The following is a 21,320-nucleotide window of genomic DNA, read 5'->3' on the forward strand; positions in this document are numbered from 1 at the left end:
ATTTTAAATTTATCATGACTTAACAAGTTACATGATGCAATATAATATTAAATGATTAAAAAAATTAATCATTTTCTAACAAAAAATTGATAAAAAATTAAAAAAAGAAAATAATATTTTTGAACAGTTCTAGAATTCGATTATTGACTTAATCTCAATCCTTGATTTCACTGTCGATTTAAAGTAGTCCAAATTGACTCAACTCACTAAACAGTTTTTTCACGCTAATCGGGTCAAAATCTAGATCAGTCAAATCCAACCCTTTAGTTCGATTCAATTTTTCAATCATCCTATCATATGTAGAGCCGAGAATAAGAGTCGGGCCTGGAGGACCGGGCTTGGAGGCCCTGTTTAAATAAGGATTCGGGCTTCGAAAATAAATTTTTTTTAAAGTAATCGGGTTTGAAAGCTTGGCCCTGATAAGCCCTGTAAAAAAGGGCTCGGGCTCGAGTAGCCATTCAAGCCCTGTTATATTATTATTATTGTTATTATTTTCTTTGGCGGAACACATGTTTAAAGTCAATGACTTGCTCACCTGATCCTACACATATTATATTATTATTAATTTTAATTTATTTTAAAATTAATTTAATATAATTTAATAAATATCAGTGTATAGTATAAAATTCTTGATATTTTTTATTTTTCTATAATTATTATGTTTGTGTATTTATAAAAAATAAATTATTTTTTAACTAAGATTTAAATTTTATTACTAGACTTCTAAATGTGTGTTGTTTAATTTTTAAAAAATTATGAGAATTTTATTTTTTAATTTTAGAATATTTTAATTAATTTATAATGTTTAATTTTATTTTTATTATTTTTATTTTTTAAAAAAGAGCTTACGGGTTCGGCTCTAAACCCTTCACATAAAGGTCGAGCTTAAAAAATGGGATTCAAAATAAAAAATCAAACTTTAGGACTCAGGTCTTTAAAAGTCGGGCTCACCCGTATTTCCAGTTTTAATCATATGCTATGTTGCTGTTTTCTTTTTTGGTCACTTTATTAGTGCAAGTTCAAAACTTCTTCGTTTTTGGTTGACATTTAAAAAAAAAAAAATCAAGGAATCCCGAGTCACTGACCGTGGATTCTTGCTTCTGTTTCTGCGCTATCGTCCCAAGGAGACGAATGCGATTGATTCCAGCAACTCAAGCCTTCGTTCTCTTCTTCTGAGAAAAATGTCTCATCTCATCTCAAAATCCACTTCCAGATCACTACTAAGGCTGTTCCACCTCAATCCGCTTCGTCGTTCTCTCTGCACATCCACCCAAGAGAGTCGAACCCAGAAGCTCGAACGAATCGCCGATGAGCTTCTTGACCTCAACAAGTTGGAAAGGTACGACTTTACGATTCTTTGGAGGCTCAAAATGGGTCTCAACAAGTATGGGCCCGCGGTCACGGGGTTCGGTTCATCGGGTTCTGCTTCAGCCGGAGCTGGGTCTGGCTCGGCGGATGTAAAGGCGGCGGCGGCGGAGAAGACAGCGTTTGATATAAAGTTGGAGAAGTATGATGCTGCGGCGAAGATCAAGATTATCAAGGAGGTAAGAAGTTTTACTGATTTGGGATTGAAGGAAGCTAAGGATTTGGTGGAGAAAGTTCCATGTGTTTTAAAGAAAGGAGTGACAAAGGAGGAGGCTGATTCTATCATTGAGAAGCTCAAAGGGGTGGGTGCTTCTGTTGTAATGGAATAATCTCAGTTTTGCTTCTGTAATGTAGCCTTTGTTTTAATTTTTCTTTATTAGAGTATTGATTTGTTTTGGTCACTGATCAATGAAAAATATATCTTGTTTCCTCAGGTTAGTCGATGGTTTTGTTCAATAAGATTCTCCGTGCTAATTGATATCCAATATTGGGACAGTGTATTTAATTCCTTCTAACAAGTTTATACATGCTTGAGAGGTTATATCTAAATTAAAAATCTTGATTGTGGATCTTAAAGTAATTAACTGCTGTTACTAATCCAAAACTAGACACTGTTATTTCTGTCAGAGGTGATTTGTTGGCTTCTATTCAAAGACAGTTTAGGTTGATGTTTCTCTTTCTGGTTTGTGTGGTATCTGGTCAAAACAGAGCGCAAGAGTTCTTAACCAGAGGTTTCTTCTACCGCAAAATTTTTTTGTATCCTCCGTGGGTTTTGGCTAATGGTTTCTATAGGGGTGTATCTTATGCTTTTGGAAAAGACCAGTTTATGGAGAATGACGACTGCTTAATGCTAGAAGAAAGGCCTATGAATATGTACTTTTGCTGGTGCCTTGTAGCACAGATGATGTGGGGTCTACAAGATAGTTTTATCTACCATTGTAAACTTTGGATTTTGTTTTTTAATGAACTGAAAGAAAGGTAAGTGATGGTGTATGTAGATGATAAGAAAATTCTATATGCGCTTTGCATCTGTGTTATTGTGTAAATTGTAGAGTCAAGGTGAGAAGATGAAATGACAAAAAGCTAATCAAATTTTCTTGAAGACAGTTATGTTAGATTGTGATCTGTTTTTCTTTGGCAAATGGAAACATCCATTCCTATCTTCATTTATCATAAGGTTTCTAGACTTCAGGTAATGAAAGATTGATATCAGCAGGAATAAGTTATTTGGCTAAGCAGCCCAACAAGTGTGGATGATGGTGTTCAACCTAAATAGCCTTGGATAGAACAATGAAGTGAGTGCATGGCTTAGGTGGCTTGCATGAATGAAGGTATTTAATAAAGGGCTGTGTTGGGGAATGTGAAGTGGTTGTGATATCTTTTTGCTGGATCCTTCCATGCCTGGCTACCTAATTTCAAGCTGCAATCTGCTGCTACCAACACTGGGTTTGCTACCAGAAGTGTCTGATTTGTTGGTGGCTAATGGAAGAGATCAAGATGGTTGATAAGGAGATTATTTTTTTCATATGAGTGGTGTATGAGATAGAATTTTCTGGGATCGTACTAGGGATGGGTTCTATATTGTCCAGTCCCAACACCAGCTGGCAAGAGGTTTGAATGTTAAAAAAGAAAAAGGAAAAAGAAACCCTAATGATAGTTAATTTCAATTTCTATCCTCTTTGACATTATTGGGTTGCATTCTAGGTTGTCAAGGCACCTAGTACTGTGAAGCTTTTTTTTTATGGAGAGCTTGGCTTGCTTCTTTGTCAGTCATAGAGAATGTTTTGAAGAAAACTCGCTCCTTCCGAAGTTTGTCATATTTGCTTAGAAGGGGTTGAACTGTAGAATACATGTTACTGTATGGGATTTTACACACCATCTCTGATTTAGATGACGATTCATTGTAAAAGCTGGCTTGTTCAAGTGTTTTCAAGGCTTGAAAGATATAGATGGTTGAGTTTGAAATTGGCTATGGTTGCTGTTACCTGCCGGCAGATCCAGGTTGTATTTCACTACTTACAAGTTGAACCGCACGAAACTAATCAAGTGGCTGATGATGCATTTAGGGTTTACTAGAAGGAAAGCTTGGAGCATCTTTGCAACTTGGCAAGGTTAGAACAATGAGAATGATAGTTTAATGAGTCAGGTGGCTCCATTGCAAGAGCAATATAAAATACAAGGAGGTTTCTTTGATAAGTTCAAGATTGCATTATCTATGGCGTATAAGTGTGATTTGTTAGAATTTTTATATTTTTATATTTTTATATTTTTATATTGATGATGATGATATTGATAATAGGGGGTCTGGGTTGGGGTTTTTAAGAAGGATTACCCAAGGGGAAGTGATAGATGGGGTTGTCCACTTTGTACTACTCTCTACCTTCATGCTTGAAGCTGTTGCTATGAAAGGAGTGGGCTGCAGATTGTGTATTTGAAATCAGATGGTGACTCGACCTCCATATCCTCAGGACATCCTCCACGGTGCAAAGACATTCTAATCGCCTTTATGATGTTTGGATAAGACCACTTTGCAATGAAGTGAGACTTGATGTTGATGGGTCATATAAGGATGGAGTTGGTAAGTGTGGGGCTGTTGTAAGAGATCATAATGCTGATTGGGTATGTGGCTTTAACATAATATAGGCAATTACCCCCTGCTATTACTGAAGTGATTAGTATTATTTATGGTCTTTAGATATGTTGGGAAAGGAACTTTCGCATTGTACAAGTCTATGCGGATTGTGTTGGGGGGATCAACCTGATTACTAGAAGTGATATTACTCATCAATCATTTAGAGAATTTATCAACTAGGCTAGAATTTATTTCCATTGAGATTGGAACATTCATTTAAATTTCTTGTTTAGGAAGGCCAACAGTTATGCTCATCTGTTGGCCACCCATGCTCAGAATGATTTTGTATGTTATACTACTTTTGATCAACCTCTATCTTACTGTATTAAGGTGGTGGATGATGAAAGAAAATTGTCTGACAGACTTAACTAGCTTGTAATTGCTTTGATTAAGGATCTGTCTTCATTAAAAAAAAAAAATTCAGATGGTGACTCTTTATGTCTAACTATATTTGCTATGATTTTTTTTATTGGTATTCCATTTGATATGAAAATTTTAACAAGCAACATTATTCATGAATCATAAACTATTCATCTAACTAAATGCAATACTGTTAAACTTACACTAGATGACAGTTTATGGAGTCAGTTGTTCAATAGTTCCTTCTTTGTCTCTTGCTTAAGGTGGCCTGCAGGTCTGCAAACAAGGCTGTTGATTTGGATAGCGAAGTCCTGTGGATTGCTCTTTCCTGCTAAAGGGGGAAAAAGATTTTCGAAAATAGAAAACAGAAAAGAAAAAAGGGGATTCACTAAATTCTCTTTGGATTATACCAAGGGTAGTGCAATTGGTACAAGTCTAGCCTATTAACACCCTTATTTCAAAATGGTTATTCTGCATTTGTACTTTTTTAATATGAGAATGATATTTAAGTCCTAAAAGAATATGGTAATTACAACCATATTTTCAATTTTTTTTTTGAAAAATAAAGTGTAAATATTAATTATAATTATTCCAACATTACCCCTAATTATTTTGCTCCTTAAATAAATTTTCTTCCTTATCTCTCTTCATTGAAGGGTATTTTTAAAAAATTTATAAAAACATACAATTGTAAAATATCTTTAATAAATTTTATCAAAAAGAATGCATTATAAATTTGCTCAGAGGCACCTTAAGAATGATGTGATCATATCATCAATCAATGTCAGTAAAAAGAAATAAATTTAATATCTATGCCAAATATATATAGATTGGATAGTCATACTGGTCATATTATTTAAATTTTTTATCAATTTATCTTAGATTTTGTGTACATATATGAAATTCACTCCTAATTTGAAAAATATCGAAGGAAAAAGGGCGTAGCCTTGTGATAACCCACTTTTGCTGTTGTGGTTATTTCTTGATTTTTATCAGCCTCCCCCCACCCTCCCCCAAAAAAAAACAAAAAAAAAAAAAAAACAAAAAAACAAAAACAAAATATCATTTTTCTTTGGCGAAATCTCTGTCCATTATCTTTTGATGGGCATCTAATTCAATTACATAAAATCTAGCCGAAGCTTACTCATGGCTGATTATTAATTCCGGCTAACATCAGCCTCAACCACACGATGGCAGATTCACACATTCCATTAAAGACTTGACCTTCAAGTGAGTAATAAAGTAAAAATAGTTTAAGGCAATAACTTATGCACCAAATTATTAAAGAGGAGATTTCAAATGTACTTCAAAACTGTGAATATAACATTGTCTGATAGCAAAATCTCTGCATTAGACAACTGATTAAAAAAAAAAAATACAACTTATTAAGCCCCTATTTTGTCACAGGAAAATATACAATACTTCCCTAGCCAGAATAACTTCAATGATCTATAATGTGACCATTTATTGAACTACTCCATAATCTCAAGACTTTGAATGCTCCTAGGCTACGATAATTGATTTCACACCTTATTCTTCTATGGCTTGATCAACTGTGAGATTCCTAAGATAACCTCAGCTAGGGTTAATACAATTTGGTGGAAACAATAATACTCCTGCAACAACGATGAAGCAGCATGAAGATAAGATTATGCTGAAGCTTTAGCACTACAAAACCACAGGCTGTTCTCCTTCAAGCTCAGAAATGACTATTAGTGAGTCTGTCAATTCAAAGGAGAGGGGTTCTGACTTTGGAACTGGGTTAATAACCTGCAAAGATGAAAATAATATTTAACATGTTCTTATGAATGACCCAAGGTAATTTTTTTCCTAGAAGGGGATGAGTACCTAAGTGGAATGAAAAACCCTACCTCAAAAGTTAGCTAGCTAGAGGTAGGAGAATCAACCCACTTAAATATCCCATTGAACATCTTATACTACTCAATATAGAAATTGGTATCCCATACTATCCAGTCTCCATCAAAGGGTAAGTACATTTTATCCTATTTTAACAGCATACCTTCCTGTTATTTTTCACATAACCTATGGCTACTTCTCTCCGCAAATATGCTCTCTCAGAGAGCTCCCAAAATGATGGATTCTCTCCTTCTTTCATGTAAAGGCCGATATTCTGTCATATGAAACAATGGCAAGTAACAGTTAAAGTGCATAATACAGATTAAATGTCATGTTTGAATTAAAAACTAATATCAATATACAACATAAGATTTATAGCAAGTTGCACAGGATACAAATCATAAATAATATGGTTCATTCTTTAAATTCTGTACAATGTATATAGGAGTCAAATAACATTATGTCACATCCAACAACGTTAATTATAATTTAGGGGCATTTTGATCATTTAATCAAGAGAATTTATATCATTTCAATCCTCTGAGCCTCTAGTAAAATTTCAGAATTTTTTGGGCCTCAAATGAAATTAAGTCACATCCAAGGGTCTTTAATGAAATTCTCCATATGTTATTTTAATTAATATTTAGAATTATATTTTCTTCAAAAATATTAATATTTTTATTTAGTATAACTTTTCCTCCTTTAATAAATTTTTCTGGGTTCTGATAGGTGACCCATCTAGTTTCAACAAAATACTCCCTCCTTTCAAAATTATAAGGTACTTTTAACTAATTTGCACCTTCCAAAAAGTTAGTTAATGATATTTAAAATTACATATTCTTTTCATGTTTACTCTTATTTAATAGGTTGTCTCAATTAAAAAAATTATTAATTACACCCCTCACGAAAGGCATTTTTGAAAAAAACCATATTAAATTACACCATAAAAGATCTAAAGTGTCCTATATTTTTTAATATGATACTTCAGAATAAGTGTCTTGTAGTGATACTGAACGAAAGGAGCATAATCTTGTAAATGTATTGTGGTAGGAAGACAAGGTTAAAAAAATGGCGGTAACTTGGACTAATTTAAAGGAATAGGGATGAAGGAAGGAATTTCTCCATGAAACGGGACGGACCAAATAAAATTTGCATAAAAAGAAATATTTAAAGGACAAAGAGCACCAGGACTGACTGGTTCAGCAGTCATCATGGTTCATGGCTATTAACTAGGGATAAATTCTGTAATGTATGGTATTGCAAAAGGAGTATATTATATTACCTTCACATATATTTCATCACCCTCTGCATTTAGTATGTCTTTCCAAACTTCATTAAGTTCGCTGTTCTCCGCTACTGCCTTACAAACAAGTAAAGACAATAACTTTCTGAGCACACTGACTTAGCAAATAGACCACATAAAGTGGAGCATGGACAAGAAGAGAACAAAGGTTATGACCTTGAGCTGTCACAAGGCTCATTAATTCCTCTGCTGCAATGTAGGTCAGTGATGGGTTGATTCTAGCAATCTGCAGCATTTTATACAGAAGCACCATCAACTTAAAACAATCCAATCTAAATTCTTAAAATTTGACCAAACTACGCAATTTAGAGTATTACTTGTTTACCCAATGTCGAATCAACGATCTCTGCAACTAGATTATGTACCTGCAAAATAGCAATTAAAAGAGCCAAGTTATTCCTTCCGAGCTCATTATACTACTAACTAATACTCCCTCCGGTCCAAAATACAAGCATTTCTCCTCAGTTTCTTGGTTTAAAATATAAGCAACCTAGTACATGTAAAAATAAAATCTCCATTTTACCCCTTGTATTTATTAACCTAGATATTTGTGTAAATGTATCTCTCACTCATCATAAAATGCATTGGTAATGGGACTAGGTGTAAAAAGAGAAAGCAATATATATTTTTATAGGAATGGAGACTTTATTGGCATGAAAATTTTTCCCAAAAACTGCTTATAATTTGGACCAGAGGGAGTATTAGATAAAGAATGTTTCCATGTAAAAGGTATAGACATTGATATAATTCAGTTTTTAGTTTTGTCCGATGATGTAATATATCACCTTAACTCCTAGTCTTTTGCAGATATTATCCGCTAATAGGAGAGAATAGGCAGAATTCTTGTCTGCTTTAGATGGATCTGCAAAGAGAAAAGCCAATATTCAATAGCAGGCTATTATCTGCCACAAAAACTGCCATGCATCATTACCTCCAAGAAGCCATCTTCTGTCAGATATGACAGCAACTGACAAAGGAATATCTTCATTACCAAGAGATTTCTGGATATTCAGAAGGGTCTGCTTTAACGAGTCATAATCCAGAGGATTTCCAATCTACAGGATATGAATGAAGTAAATAATCATAGAACAAGAAAAATCACGAAAGGAAAATTCAAATACAACAATGACTGAATACCCTGTGAGAAATTCGAACATTCTTGAGATTACTTTGACCAGTAAGGATGCTGGCCCTGATCCTGTCATCTATTGGTTCATCTGATAAAATTTCCTGCATATTGTTTAAGATTTTTGAGCTTAGAACTAGTGCATAGACAATCCATAAAGTAGAAGTCAGGGTTGACTTGCACTATCAAAAACCCTCAACCATTCCCATTGAAATAAATTTTATTGGAAGGGGGGTCTCATTTAGTATTCTTTCAGACCATCAAGAGAGTGCATTTTAGGTTAATGCTTATATATATATATATATATATATATAAAATCTCGGTTCCTTACCCTGGCAGTTTCAATTCATTGACAGAGTCAAAAAGCATTATAGACATTTGGATTAATAATAATAGATGAAACCATGATGGCAGTAGCAACAAAATTAAAAGCCACTTGATTGTCAATTTTTCAAGATGTGTGAATAGTCAATCATCAGTTTTTCCTCGAACTTTTTTGGCTGGTACATTAGTTAGTAGTATAAAGCATATTTTGTACTAGCAATCGGGAACTAAAGCTTCTGTGCCTGTCAGCCATAAGTTCATATAGAAGTTATATTAAATAAACTGTAATTATGAAACTTCAAGCTTCAATACTGGCATTGAAGATTGCATAGGGTTTTAAATCACAAAATCATGCAACACGCGAAGTGAACACCAATGGAAGTAATCAGTTCATCATATATATAAGATCATACCACAACACTTCCTGGACCAAGATAGTTATCATACTCTTCAATCATTTCTACAACATCAGGGCGCCACCCAAGCAAAAGAATGCACTCTCTCGGTCCCAGATTTCCATCTGATGCCTACATGATGATCAGTAATAAATGCATAGATCTTGAACAAATGGCATTCAGCGTTAATTAGAACATTTTGCCAATGTAGTTGTCCTACCTTGGAACCTGATCTTTTAGGACGCTTTACAATATTAGCTAGTCTCTTTTTACTCAATTCTATGGCGTGTTCAACATCTTGTTCTTGAATTCCTTGGTCATGAATTCCTTCTTTCTTGCGTGGGTATGCATGTGCCTTCTTTATATCACGAAGGGATCCAATCATTAATACCTAAATGAGGGAGGCTAAGTGACATCAGAGAGTATTCTAGCAAACCTTCCAAAATTAATTGATTTCAAAACCTAAAAGAAACAGAAAAAGTTAAGAGCATATCTTTTTCATACCGAAGTAATAACTGAAAATTTCCAGAGAAACTTCAAATCCAAATGGAATATAAATTAGATATAGTTATGAACTAGTCTACAAACTTTATCATTTTGCTGAAGGATTTCATTGTCATTTGGATGGAAGTTTATCATTCCATTCCGATAAAGACCGCAGACAACTGCCTGAAATGATATGAACAGAGATAATTTATGTAAGCAAATTTATGTAAGCAATAAATGGTGGACTTCTCAGCCAACAAATTACATTAATTACCTCTTGAAATGCATGTCTTACTTTCCTATAGGTCATTCCTTCTAGGTTAGGTAAGCTGCAAAGATTAAATACATTTTCTGAAAAAAGCAAAAGTAATATAGAAGTTAAATTTCAGACACATATAAAATTTGTATGTTAGGTTAATAATGAAAATAACAAGCCAGTTTCCAAATCTAGGGTCAGGGAAATGTTTCATTTACCTCACTTACCCTAACCATAACAAATCCATAACATAATTAAAGCCGAATGTTAACTGGAAAGGAAACTTCATTCTGAGAATTTACATTAAAAAAAAAAATTACTACAACAATTGAGTGATTTTGAAGCTACAGTCCACATTATCAGAAGGCTATTTGATCCTCTTTGAGTATTAATCTCAATTTAGGTAGAGAATAAACCTTATATAGAACACGACAACAGAAAAGTTGAAGTACTAGGTCAAAGAAGGAATGCTGACAAATATGATATGCAGAAAGTATGCAATACTTCGGTAATTTAGCAAGTGTCTGTAGATCTTTATAAGCCCCTTCTGCCGAGAGCATTGAACAAATAATTTGGATGCAACATTTTCTATCGGCTCTACTTTCAATCCTGAGATAGATTTTAAGAGCTCACATGTCTTGGAACTTGAAACCTGCATTCATTAATAAGACAAATTCTTACTTATGTGCACAGCGTTTGAATTTTATATTCTTCATTTTATTTCAAGCTGAATGTATGCAACATACTTCGACTATGGTGGGGACAGAATCCATTTTCAGAATTGGTTGAAGGGCTAAAACAGATAGAAAAGCATCGGTGTCAACTTCATACCTAAGATATTAAGGATCTGAAATCAATAAACTTCATTAAAGTGAAATTAAGAATATTGACGATAAACGATAAACATAGAAGTAATTACTTCGCTAAAATAACCCGATCTGCAATGTGATCATTCTGATGCCAGTCACTGGGTAAAGTTTAGAAAATAAGCCACTCCTAGCTGATACAAGGGATTTTAGCAGTAGTCCTTTGATTTTAAAAACTGTTCATTCTGAATTGTTTTCTTACAGATTCAAGTCAGGTCCTTGCATTCATGACTCTTACAAGTCCTTTGAAGATCATGTTTAAAGTAATTTTTCCCTATGCTTCATGCATGAATAGATATGGACCCGGCTTTTGTTCTTGGGAGGATGTCCAGTAAAGGAATTCCTCTTTCATGGACCTCCTTCCTAACTTTTCCCGTGTGTGCCTTCTACTGTATCTTAATTCTCTTCAGATCAAGATTCCCACTTGATTTATTTCAGAATCTGAACAATTGTCAGACTTCAAACTTGTTTTATTTGTTGGGAATTTTGGTCCTCTGGTTGTAAATGATTTTTTTTTTTTTTTTTTTTGGGGGAACCTTTTAACTCTTCCTCATGACTCAGCTCTTAGAGCTTTTATAGAAAGTAAAAGCTCCTTCTAAAATTAGTATTGTTTATTGGAATATGATATTGTGATGTTCGAACTGTTTTACAATTTGATACAAATGCATAGACCTGGTAAGGTCTTCTACCCCATATTTTCGTCAAAAGCAACAAAAAATTGAAATGTAATGAGCCATATATCCATTGTGGAGTTGCTCAACATGTTAGATGTTGCAGATATTGGATTATTAATTGACTATTTGTTGATTATATAATAATTAGTTGATTATGTAATTGTTAGCTGGCCCAAGGAAATAGCCACAGGATCAAGGATCCAATCCCTTAATTTAGCAATTTGTCGCCTGCAATTTATTTTCTCTTTTGTATAAATATAAATACCTCATGTGAGCTCTCTATGAAATCATTACAGACAACCTCCTTCATCTCCTTTGTCATGGCATCAGAGCACCAAAAATACAAAAAACAACAACAACAATAACAACAACAACAACAACAACAACAAGAAGTTTTATCCCACTAAGTGGGGCTGGCTACATAGATTAGATGACACCATTGTCATCAGAGCACCAAAAATACAAAAAATAAAAGTAAAGAAAAGCCTAACAGCCACAAGATCAGGGACACAAAAAAGATTATAGGATCTGAGGCATCAGGTTCAAAGAGTACAAGCCCAAGCAACGAAGAAAAAAATGAAAGACTTGAGGCCCTAAGACTCAAAAACACAAGCCCAAACAATTATCATTGGACGCAAATGATAACCAGACCAAAAAAAAGTATGCCAAGTCCAGTTATATTTAAAAAGGAGGATTGGGGAATACAAGTCCCACATCTAAAAGTGATAAGAAAAAGAAAGGGTGTATACATTCGTGGCAACCTAACCTAGTAGCTTAAGCTATTTTGGCAAGCTGGACAAGCTTAAGTACAAGCCCATATGAAAGTTAACATAACAGAAATGGGATAACTTGTTTGGCACTTTCAATGAACAACTTTGGCCACCCAACTTGGGCACATGCTTCTAAAATTTGTCTAAATTTTTTGGAAGTAAGGAGTGCAAGGTGTGGTGTAATTGAGGTTTTTCTTCTGTTTTTGCTTTATTTAAGCATGGCATGAGAATTTCAATATGAGATTTGTTCCTCCCAAGGGTATTTTAGTAGGTGTTTTATCACATATTCAAACAGATAGGCAAACTACATTGAGTTGATGTTTCTCATCATTACTCTAGTTCCTTTTTCTGGCTTTTGCTTTCTTTAAGAGGACTCCTGGATCCTACTGTTCTTAATTATTTCCTTAATATGGTCTTCTATTGAAAAGAAAAGAAGAAACCACAAGCAGTATCTGTCAATTATATTATCAAAATAAATTCTAACTAAAACCTCCATAACACCTATAATAGATATTAATAAATCAAAATCTTACTGCTGCGCCTAAAATAATTAGTAACTGCAATTAACATAGTAGATGCTTTCAATGCCTTTTCATGAATAACTGTTATACCTCCTTAACGCACTAGGATGGATTTATAAAAGGAGGCAAGGTAAATTGAATTGAAATTGTCCAGGAACCACCTTATCAATTTGCATTTTAAGCAAATCAACTATTACCTATCCCCTTTTGTTGGCAGTATAATTATTGCACGAGCCTTGTTGGCTGCTGCTCTTTCAAATGATTTCGTCAAACTAAGGCTGCAACTGCAGAGCCATAAAATTTATGTAAGAGCAATAATAGACCTTGAATTGAAAATCATGGTTCTCTTTCCAGTTTCTTTTTACCAGGATTTTTCATGTAGTACATTAAAACAACTAACCAACAGAAAAATCAGTGACTCTTGCAAAATGCAGAATCATACTGTTAATGAAAATTAATGGAGTAAATGTCTTGATTGTTTTATTTATGCTCTGACTGATAGTTGAAATTAGAGAGACTCAACAGTTCTAATGTGCAAACTAAAGGAAATAAAAGGGCCGTTACGCTCAAAAATAAAATGCAGGGTGAAAAAAAAAAAACAATGCAAGACAAGAAGCATGCATATTACATTTTACCCCATTAAAAGGAAAGGGATATTGTCATGAATGTTTCCTTGTTAAACATGATATAGGAAACTATCCTAGCATTCATACCTCTTTGTAAGGACGTCAACATGATATAAATCTTTCACCATTTGTTCAGCTACTTTGTCAATCTGTTTTCTAGGATGATCAGACATAAGAAGGATTCTCTGCCTCCTGAATAGGAATCAATCAGAGTATTACAAAGCCAGCATTTTGAACACTCGTTAGTGCAATAAATTTATGTGAACTACTTACCTAGCTGTAGCAGTGCCTAAGCGGACTGCAAATTCATGATACTTGTTTAGCTGCTTTAATATGAAAGGCAGATGACTATTCATACCACAAATGATGATATGATCAGTCTCCAAAACTTGCATTTGGGCCCCCTCTCTGAGTCTTTGCATATTATTCTGTTCTAAAGACTGATAATTAAAGACCGCAGAAAAAAATTCTTATTGAATGCTTACTGCTTTGGGACTTACCCTAAATTGCTCGGTCATTGTACTTAGAAGGCGAGTGTAAAACAATATACCCCATATGGCAAGAATAAAGCCAAGAACACGCTCAACACGTGTTGATTGCTACAGTCCAGCAAGAAAATCTGTTCTTCAGTAATAGTCAATGCTTATAACAGCATAGGGGCTATGGGTCCCCAAAAAAAAAAAAAAAACTTGAGTATGAAATTTACAAGAATTCCAACATACTTTTAAATGAGTTGATGATGAACAAAGGCATGCCCAGGCTTCCCAGAAGCAGTCCTCTAACGATTGTTTTTGACCCCTGAATGATTTAATGTGGGGCCAGGTTAGGAAACATGGCTAAGCACACTTTCAGTGAAACTAACACTTTTCTACCACAATTCAAATCTAAAATTTGGCCCAAAGAAATGAAAAAGGTTGCCATGGGTTGTAAGGGTGATCAGATATGTCCTGGCATATTGGAGTAAAAGAAAGGTGAACTGCATTTTCTATAGGATAAAGAGGGTGGGAAATGTGGACATTATGCCACTTATACTGCAAAATACAAAGATCATGAACTATAAACACTCTCCAGACAGTGCATATCAATGATTACCTGAATTTGAAAAACAGGAGACCACCAATAAAAACAAATGATGAACATGCCACAAGGAGCACCACAAGGATCCTGAAAGAGTCCAAAAGGTCAAGAAAAACACCAATGTAAATGCTTTGTCAGAGCATATAAGATGCACTGCTTTGCAGGGCACCGGTTATGGGACAAAGCATCTTAGATACTTAGATGTATGGTCCAGTTCACACAATTCATCAAAATTTTTCAGATGAACTCAGTTCAATCGGCAACATAAGATCAGAGTTACCCAGCCACACCCTCCCCAAAAATGCAGAAATAAGAAGGGAAAAAAGTTTCATATTTTCCACCTGAACCCTTGTAATAAACATTTTTTCTAAGCCTATTCCTTGTAAGTATTTCTGAATAAATCCATCGAAGTAAATCCTGTTCTTCAAGGGTTGTTCGGAAATTTGGAGAGGAATGGAATGGGTGGGGTTCAAGTTACCACTAGGTCTCTCCATTGTTAGGAAGTTCAATGAAAAAGGAAGCAAATCACTTCCATTCTTTATAAGTTACAATGCAATGGGATGGTATGGATTTGAAAAGTTAAATTTCCAACATTACCCTTAAGTAAAGTATATCATCCTTTAGTATAAAGAAGAAAAGACGAGTGAGAGTGTAAAAGTTAAAAAGTAAGAAGGAAAGGGACTCAAATCACTCCAAACCCTCAATAGGGAAAGATTTGGAAATCAGAGTCCCAAGGCATTCTTCCAATCCAATCCTTACATTTTAGTGCTACCAATGAAATATATTTTGCCCTAAAATAGTTGAGCTATCTGATACCTTTGAAAATATGAAAGAACAATTTTCTTAAGGAATTAAAAGCAAAGAAAACTCATAAAGTGATGCAAACATCTTAACCAACAATGCAGAAATGCATGACCAAAGATCCCAAACACTGCCTTTCTTTCACAATGGAAGTTAGTTTTTCACATGCTGCTTGTTTTCATTTGGCCAGCACATGCTGCTTATTATGCATCAATTTAACATTTGCAACTGATATTTAAAGTCAGCCTCATGACAGTCATGGACTATTTTAACTTGAAATAGTACTAAGAGCATACAATATTGCCCTTCACTTTCAAGACGATTATAAAGCATACTGTTTACCCTATAGACATGTATCAACAAATTGATGCTAGCTAATAATATATCATCTGATATCATAAGATAAATAAAAACTAGAAGTAAAGAACTTGAGATTTATAAGAAAACTATAGATAAACATGTGATCAAGTCTAAATGATGAAATGAATATAGGCTTACGTGGCAACATTTCTCTCAAGTTGGACGTTGAACAAGTATATCAATCGTGCTAAGCTCCAACTAATATCATTAAAAGAAGGAAAGGACACATTTAATCGGAGAGGGCTGGGTTTATTCAAGGTATTAGAGACACAAGCAAGAGGCAAGCTTGTTGCAGTAAGAGTATGAAGCATGTCCGGAAGTATTGCTTGAACTTTCAACATCTGGTGAAGAAACATTTGATGTGTTACTCTTTGTATGAAGTACAATGACAAAGATTGTACCATGCTTTTAGTCCATGGACCCTGCAAATATGGCAGCCTGAGAGATTTAGCAAACACTAACTATCACAAGCAGAAGATAACCAATGAGCCAATTCTATTGGCTTATAACTCATGAATGACAAACACTATAACTCATGAATGTAACAGACTGAGCTGTGAACAACTTTTATCAAAGGGATCAATAATATAATATATTGTAGGAGACAAGTGAATTAAGGTAAGTAATTAAACAAGTTCTTGCAAGAAAAAAATAAAATAAACAAAGTAGACAATCAGAAATACCATTGCTCCAAGGACCACAAGTTCTAAACATTTTGTTAGAAAAGTCAAACTTGTCACATGCTGATGCTAGCTGAAAGAGATATTTGATAATGTTAACTTTTTGTATGAAAGGAAGCGAAACCCAACACTATCATCAACTCAGCATTCAAAATGGACATGTGCATGAATTTTTCCATTTCACTAAAATAGCTTAAATTACTTGGTTAAGATTATCACAAGCTTATATGCCCTTAATTTTTTTTTAACACTTTAGGAATATGCCAAATTCAGCATAAAAAATGTTACGTAATGATTTTATTCAAGAGTTGACATTACATATAGCTTTTTAACTGCATATTTGAAAAAGATACTACAAAATTTTGATTCTAGCATGAAGTGAAGGACAAGTTTGGATTGTATTATATGCACAGTCTCACAAAAAATATATACATTTTTCATGATCTTCTATTCATTGCTGACCTGATTGATATTATCATTAATCTTCTCTATAACAGTGCACGTTGCATCCATGCTTTCTGGAACACTAACATTTGTGCTCAAATCTGATTTATTTTCTGATTGGTAAGATTTAGCCTGCCATCTACCTACAAGGATTCATCATAGATTGTTAAACTTTAGCAGAAAAATAAGAAAGAAACAGTTTAACTATTAGGTGCAAGGACCAATCTAAATCTTTCCACACAATTTATTTCAAAGTGAACAGGAAAGAGCATATCATGGGGTCAATAGATAGACCAGAAAAGTCAATTCAATTCCCACCAAAAGATAAGGAGTAGAATAGAATAAAAGAGTTGATTAGACAATAAAATTAAGAAGCTCAATATAACAAAAGTGAAACCAAGGCAATTTTTTTTTTTTTTTGGGTAGAAAACCAAGGCAACTTTGACAAAAAGAAAACAGATGACAATTTATAACCATGTTGCAATACACAACTCCATTGTTACATATCTAAAGATCTAGAATTTTGAGCTTTTAAAATAAGGGTAAATAAGCAAATTGGCTCCTAAACTATATGTCCAAAAACATTTGGGACTCTAAACTCATATTTTATGCAATATCGCCCCTTAACTTTTGAAAACAGTGCAATTTGACCCTTACCGTTAACAAAAATTAACTTTGGCCATAGTTGATTAAAAAATGATAGAAAAGGACCTCAAAACTACCAAAAAAAAGCCAAAAATTACAGTAAAGGACTCAAAAATTACAAACAAGGACCCAAAAAATCATAAAAAATGACCAAAAAAAAACTTTTGGTCCTTTCATTTAATTTTTTAGGTCCTTTTATGTCATTTTTTGGTTAACTAATGATCAAAATTAACTTTTGTTAACAGCAGAGGTCATATTGCACCGTTTTCAAAATTAAATAGGAAAATTGTACAAAAAATTTGTTTAAAGTCCCAAATGCTTCTGAACCTATAGCTTAGGGGCCAATTTGCTCATTTACCCTTAAAATAATTGATATTTTGGGAATATGGTTTAATAATTTTGGCAGTAAGAAGCATGCATCAGCATCAAAATTCAATCAAGCTGCTTAGTAAGCTAAATTCATGTATTAGCAGCCTGATGTGCGAACAAGGTGATTTCAAGCCATGTGGCTTATCAGACACTGGCAAACAGTCACAATTTAAGAAAAATCTTCAACAAAACCTTCAGATTCCAAACAGCAGGACCATTTGTCAATAACTGTGAGCTACAAAAACTAGAAAGAACCTTTTACACGAAAACAGAAAGATTTTGAAAAATGCAACAAATATAAACAATTATAAAATATCCGTATCCATGTAAATATAAGTGCACCAATGATTTTTAAAAACTGAGTGGAGGGGTGCCACTTATTTTACATTATCATAGCAACAAGAACATTGCATTTTTATTGCCAATACATAATACTATAAAAAAAACAGCAACTAGCAACAGAACAACCAGTGAACTTTTTAAAACAGATGGCATTTTTTAACAACATGATGGGGGAAGCATGAGAAGCTTGTATACAAGACAAGTGATACATGGGCCTTTCTGATATTTTTCTTGAATTCCCTTATGGGGATCTTAAACCTGAGAATAAATAGGTAACAATTTTCAAATCTTCTATTGCTTGCTAATTAATGATGCACGAATATCATTTACATCAATTTTCTCAAAGAAATCCAAAATTATAAATAAGTCTATTTTGCTCTACAATCTGTATGGAAGAAATGCTTTGAGAGGTTCAGGGACCCGAAAAAAAAAAATGCTCCATGAAGAACAGAGTGGCCAAGAGACTATGTCTTGCGTCCATATGGAGGACTAATCACAAGAGACTATGTTTTAACTCCGTTTTGAACTTTTAATCATGGATGACTGAGCAAGAATAGATAATCATGGAGAGACTTAATAGTTGATTAAGTTCAAGATCTTCAAGCTCAATAAGCTTCTATTCCTTTGGCACGTGGAGCTCACCTTCACTGTTTTCTTTAAGACAATGCGCGTGTAATGCTGAAGATTTGAACAAGCCATGTCTGTGGGGCATAAATCTCCTGTACAGATCGCATTAAAGTCAATCTCCTACAGCACCCAAAAATACATAAAATGTCTTCTAATCCATAAAAGTTGTAATATCCTGTCCAACCCCACTTAAATAACAACCAGCCTATTCATCCAACGTATGAGTAATAAATTAAAGATAACCCTATCATTTAGCGAACTTGTGGGCTTAAGGTTTTAGTTCTTCCACCATGAAGTAATGAATATCCATAAAGAGAACCTGAGACAATCATAGCAACTTAAATTACCGCAAATAAACAAATGATCTGCACCAAATTTACATCATTGGTTTATGCCATCACCTTCAACACACCTCTTTATGGGAGTTCATTTGCATTAGTCCTTTAGTGTAGAGTAGTTGATACCACTGCTATTTACATATTGCAATGCGATCTAATTTAGATTTTGGTCAACTCACCTTATAATTTAGCTAAGTCATGGCTTATATGAATAAATGGATTCTATATTTTAGACGAAGACTATGCATCTGTCAATATGTAAATGGCAATAGTACCCTCCTTTTCATTACAGCTACAAAAATATACTTCCGACTGAGTGTCCAAAACCAGGTATTGTTGCTGCTGTCAAAACCACGTTTTAGAACACCCCCCCCCCCAATGTGGTTTCAAACACACTCAAATGTGATTTAGTAGAGATGGGTTTCCTTTCCGATTAAAAGTTGAAACTAGTGTGAATTTCCCTATAAAGAGGTGTTTGACGCTGTGAGCTTAAGTCATAAGGTATTCCACCCTCAAATCAGGCCCAGAAGCTTGAGGCTATTAACAATGTTGATCAAAGTAGTCAACTATGCACTACCGAATCTCTTAATCCCAGAGGTATGCTCATAAGATAAATAAAATTGGGGGGGGGGGTCATATTGGCCAAGAGCAGTGCTAAGCGGATTGAAGTTTAAACTTTGAGAAAGTACCTCTTGCCATGAACAGATGAGAATTGACAGGGTCTTCGAACCCGAGAAGGAGGAGGAGGAAGCGTCCATGGCTGTGCACTGTGCAACTGAGCAGAAATCATAACGCCTTCTTCTTCCTTCGTTCTCCGCAATGTGAGAGAGAGAGAGAGAGAGATTGAAACCAGAGCAGCAGAAGTGCTCACTGACAAAAGAAGGAACCAGAGAGTGATGATAGTGACGATGGTGGGGATGGTGTGTATTGGCAATTATGATTGAGAGGAAGAAAACAAAAGGAATTAGCACGTGAAAGCGAAAGCTTGGAAAACAGAACAACGCAGGTGCCAACATTTTTTGAGAAGTTCCTACCTTACCTGGACCACCAATCCACCATTGTACCTTGAGAGCACGGGTCTCTGCGAACACAACTTACGAGGACATCAACCATTAATTAGCGCTGTCAAGTTCCATTAGATCGGTTCGGTTCGGACGAACTTCCCAGTCATCGGTTTAGACTTTGCAGCTCGTTTCATCATCCTTCTCTCAGTGTTAGTATCAAAATATCAAGCGAGTGGGTGCATGTACTGCTGTGTATATATGTATATGCGTACATACATTTCTAATTTTGTTAACAAAAAAGAAATGATTCTTTACCGAGATCACAGCTGTCAATAAGGGTTGACTCCGCTTTTATAGCCCTAACTTTACAAGTTTAAATCCGTATGTGAAAATGATAATAAATTTTTTAAAAAATATATAAATAAAAGTTTAATTCTTTAAAATATTTATAATTTTTTTTAAAATTTTTAAAAAATTTTTTATTATTAATAAATTTATATAAATTATTAAATTATTTTTGTTAAAAATAAATGATTCATAAATTTTATTTAAATATTTATAATTTTTCTTCTTATATTCATAATAATACAACAGTAATTACAACTTCACATATTATTACATATTAATTTCTTATTTGCTATTATTTTTTATAAATATGAGAAGAAAATTTATTAATCTTTAAATAAAATTTGTGAATTATTTATTTTTAATAAGGATAATTTGATAATTTATATAAATTTATCAATAAAAAAAATTTTTAAGGACTTCAAAAAAAATTATAACATTTTAAGAAATTAAATTATCATTTATACATTTTAAAAAAATTATTATCATTTTTTTGCACAAAAAAATTAGCACTTTTTTTAAAACTGCAGATCTTATTGATAAAGTTTAAAGTTGGGCCCAAAAGCATGTGGAATTTTTTTTCAAGATTAAAAATTTTTATTATATTAATACATATAAATTACAAAATATCTTAATCAAATATTTAAAATTTAAATATTTTTTAGTTCTTATTATCATCAAATTTTATTCAAAAATAAAATATTAGACCTTTCATAAGAAAACCTAT

General features: G+C 33.7%; 2 protein-coding genes across 5 annotated transcripts; one reads left to right on the forward strand and one right to left on the reverse strand.

Moving 5' to 3' along the window:
• Positions 1-1,040: 1,040 nt before the first annotated feature.
• Positions 1,041-1,850, forward strand: LOC129320610 (uncharacterized). The gene has a single exon (XM_054966137.1). It carries the CDS (start codon positions 1,182-1,184, stop codon positions 1,692-1,694), a length of 513 nt encoding a protein of 170 aa, XP_054822112.1. The 5' UTR covers positions 1,041-1,181; the 3' UTR covers positions 1,695-1,850.
• Positions 1,851-5,635: 3,785 nt separating this feature from the next.
• Positions 5,636-20,462, reverse strand: LOC129320452 (putative ion channel POLLUX-like 2). Of its 4 annotated transcripts, none has more exons than XM_054965916.1 (25): positions 20,284-20,462; positions 19,934-20,114; positions 18,922-18,998; positions 16,942-17,066; positions 15,938-16,221; positions 14,654-14,725; positions 14,284-14,359; positions 14,062-14,160; positions 13,835-13,989; positions 13,649-13,753; positions 13,133-13,219; positions 10,851-10,935; positions 10,609-10,756; positions 10,123-10,199; positions 9,951-10,031; positions 9,583-9,753; positions 9,381-9,494; positions 8,655-8,747; positions 8,449-8,572; positions 8,303-8,379; positions 7,835-7,882; positions 7,674-7,743; positions 7,497-7,570; positions 6,378-6,488; positions 5,636-6,127 (listed from the first exon to the last, which is right to left on the reverse strand). In XM_054965916.1, exons 2-25 carry the CDS (start codon positions 20,032-20,034, stop codon positions 6,026-6,028), a joined length of 2,556 nt encoding a protein of 851 aa, XP_054821891.1. In that variant the 5' UTR covers positions 20,035-20,114; positions 20,284-20,462; the 3' UTR covers positions 5,636-6,025. The 4 variants fall into 4 exon arrangements, 3 of the variants coding, with proteins under 3 accessions (XP_054821891.1, XP_054821890.1, XP_054821892.1); XM_054965915.1 differs by having other exon boundaries at positions 20,279-20,462; XR_008595781.1 differs by lacking the exon at positions 5,636-6,127 and having other exon boundaries at positions 7,497-7,574; positions 20,279-20,462.
• Between the last annotated feature and the right edge of the window lie 858 nt (positions 20,463-21,320).

This window comes from Prosopis cineraria, unplaced genomic scaffold, assembly GCF_029017545.1.
Source record: "Prosopis cineraria cultivar Desert tree isolate PC_DT_omini unplaced genomic scaffold, ASM2901754v1 PC9, whole genome shotgun sequence".
NCBI classification, from domain to species: Eukaryota; Viridiplantae; Streptophyta; class Magnoliopsida; order Fabales; family Fabaceae; genus Prosopis; species Prosopis cineraria.

Bases quoted from the DNA above. Each gene is read 5' to 3' on its own strand.
- LOC129320610 (XM_054966137.1), top strand. From the start codon at position 1,182: ATGTCTCATCTCATCTCAAAATCCACTTCCAGATCACTACTAAGGCTG.
- LOC129320452 (XM_054965916.1), bottom strand. From the start codon at position 20,034: ATGATTTCTGCTCAGTTGCACAGTGCACAGCCATGGACGCTTCCTCCT. The intron at 16,222-16,941 runs GTCAGCAATGAA...CCATATTTGCAG, and splicing joins TTAATGATAATATCAATCAG to GGTCCATGGACTAAAAGCAT. The intron at 8,748-9,380 runs GTATGATCTTAT...AACAATATGCAG, and splicing joins TTGGTCCAGGAAGTGTTGTG to GAAATTTTATCAGATGAACC.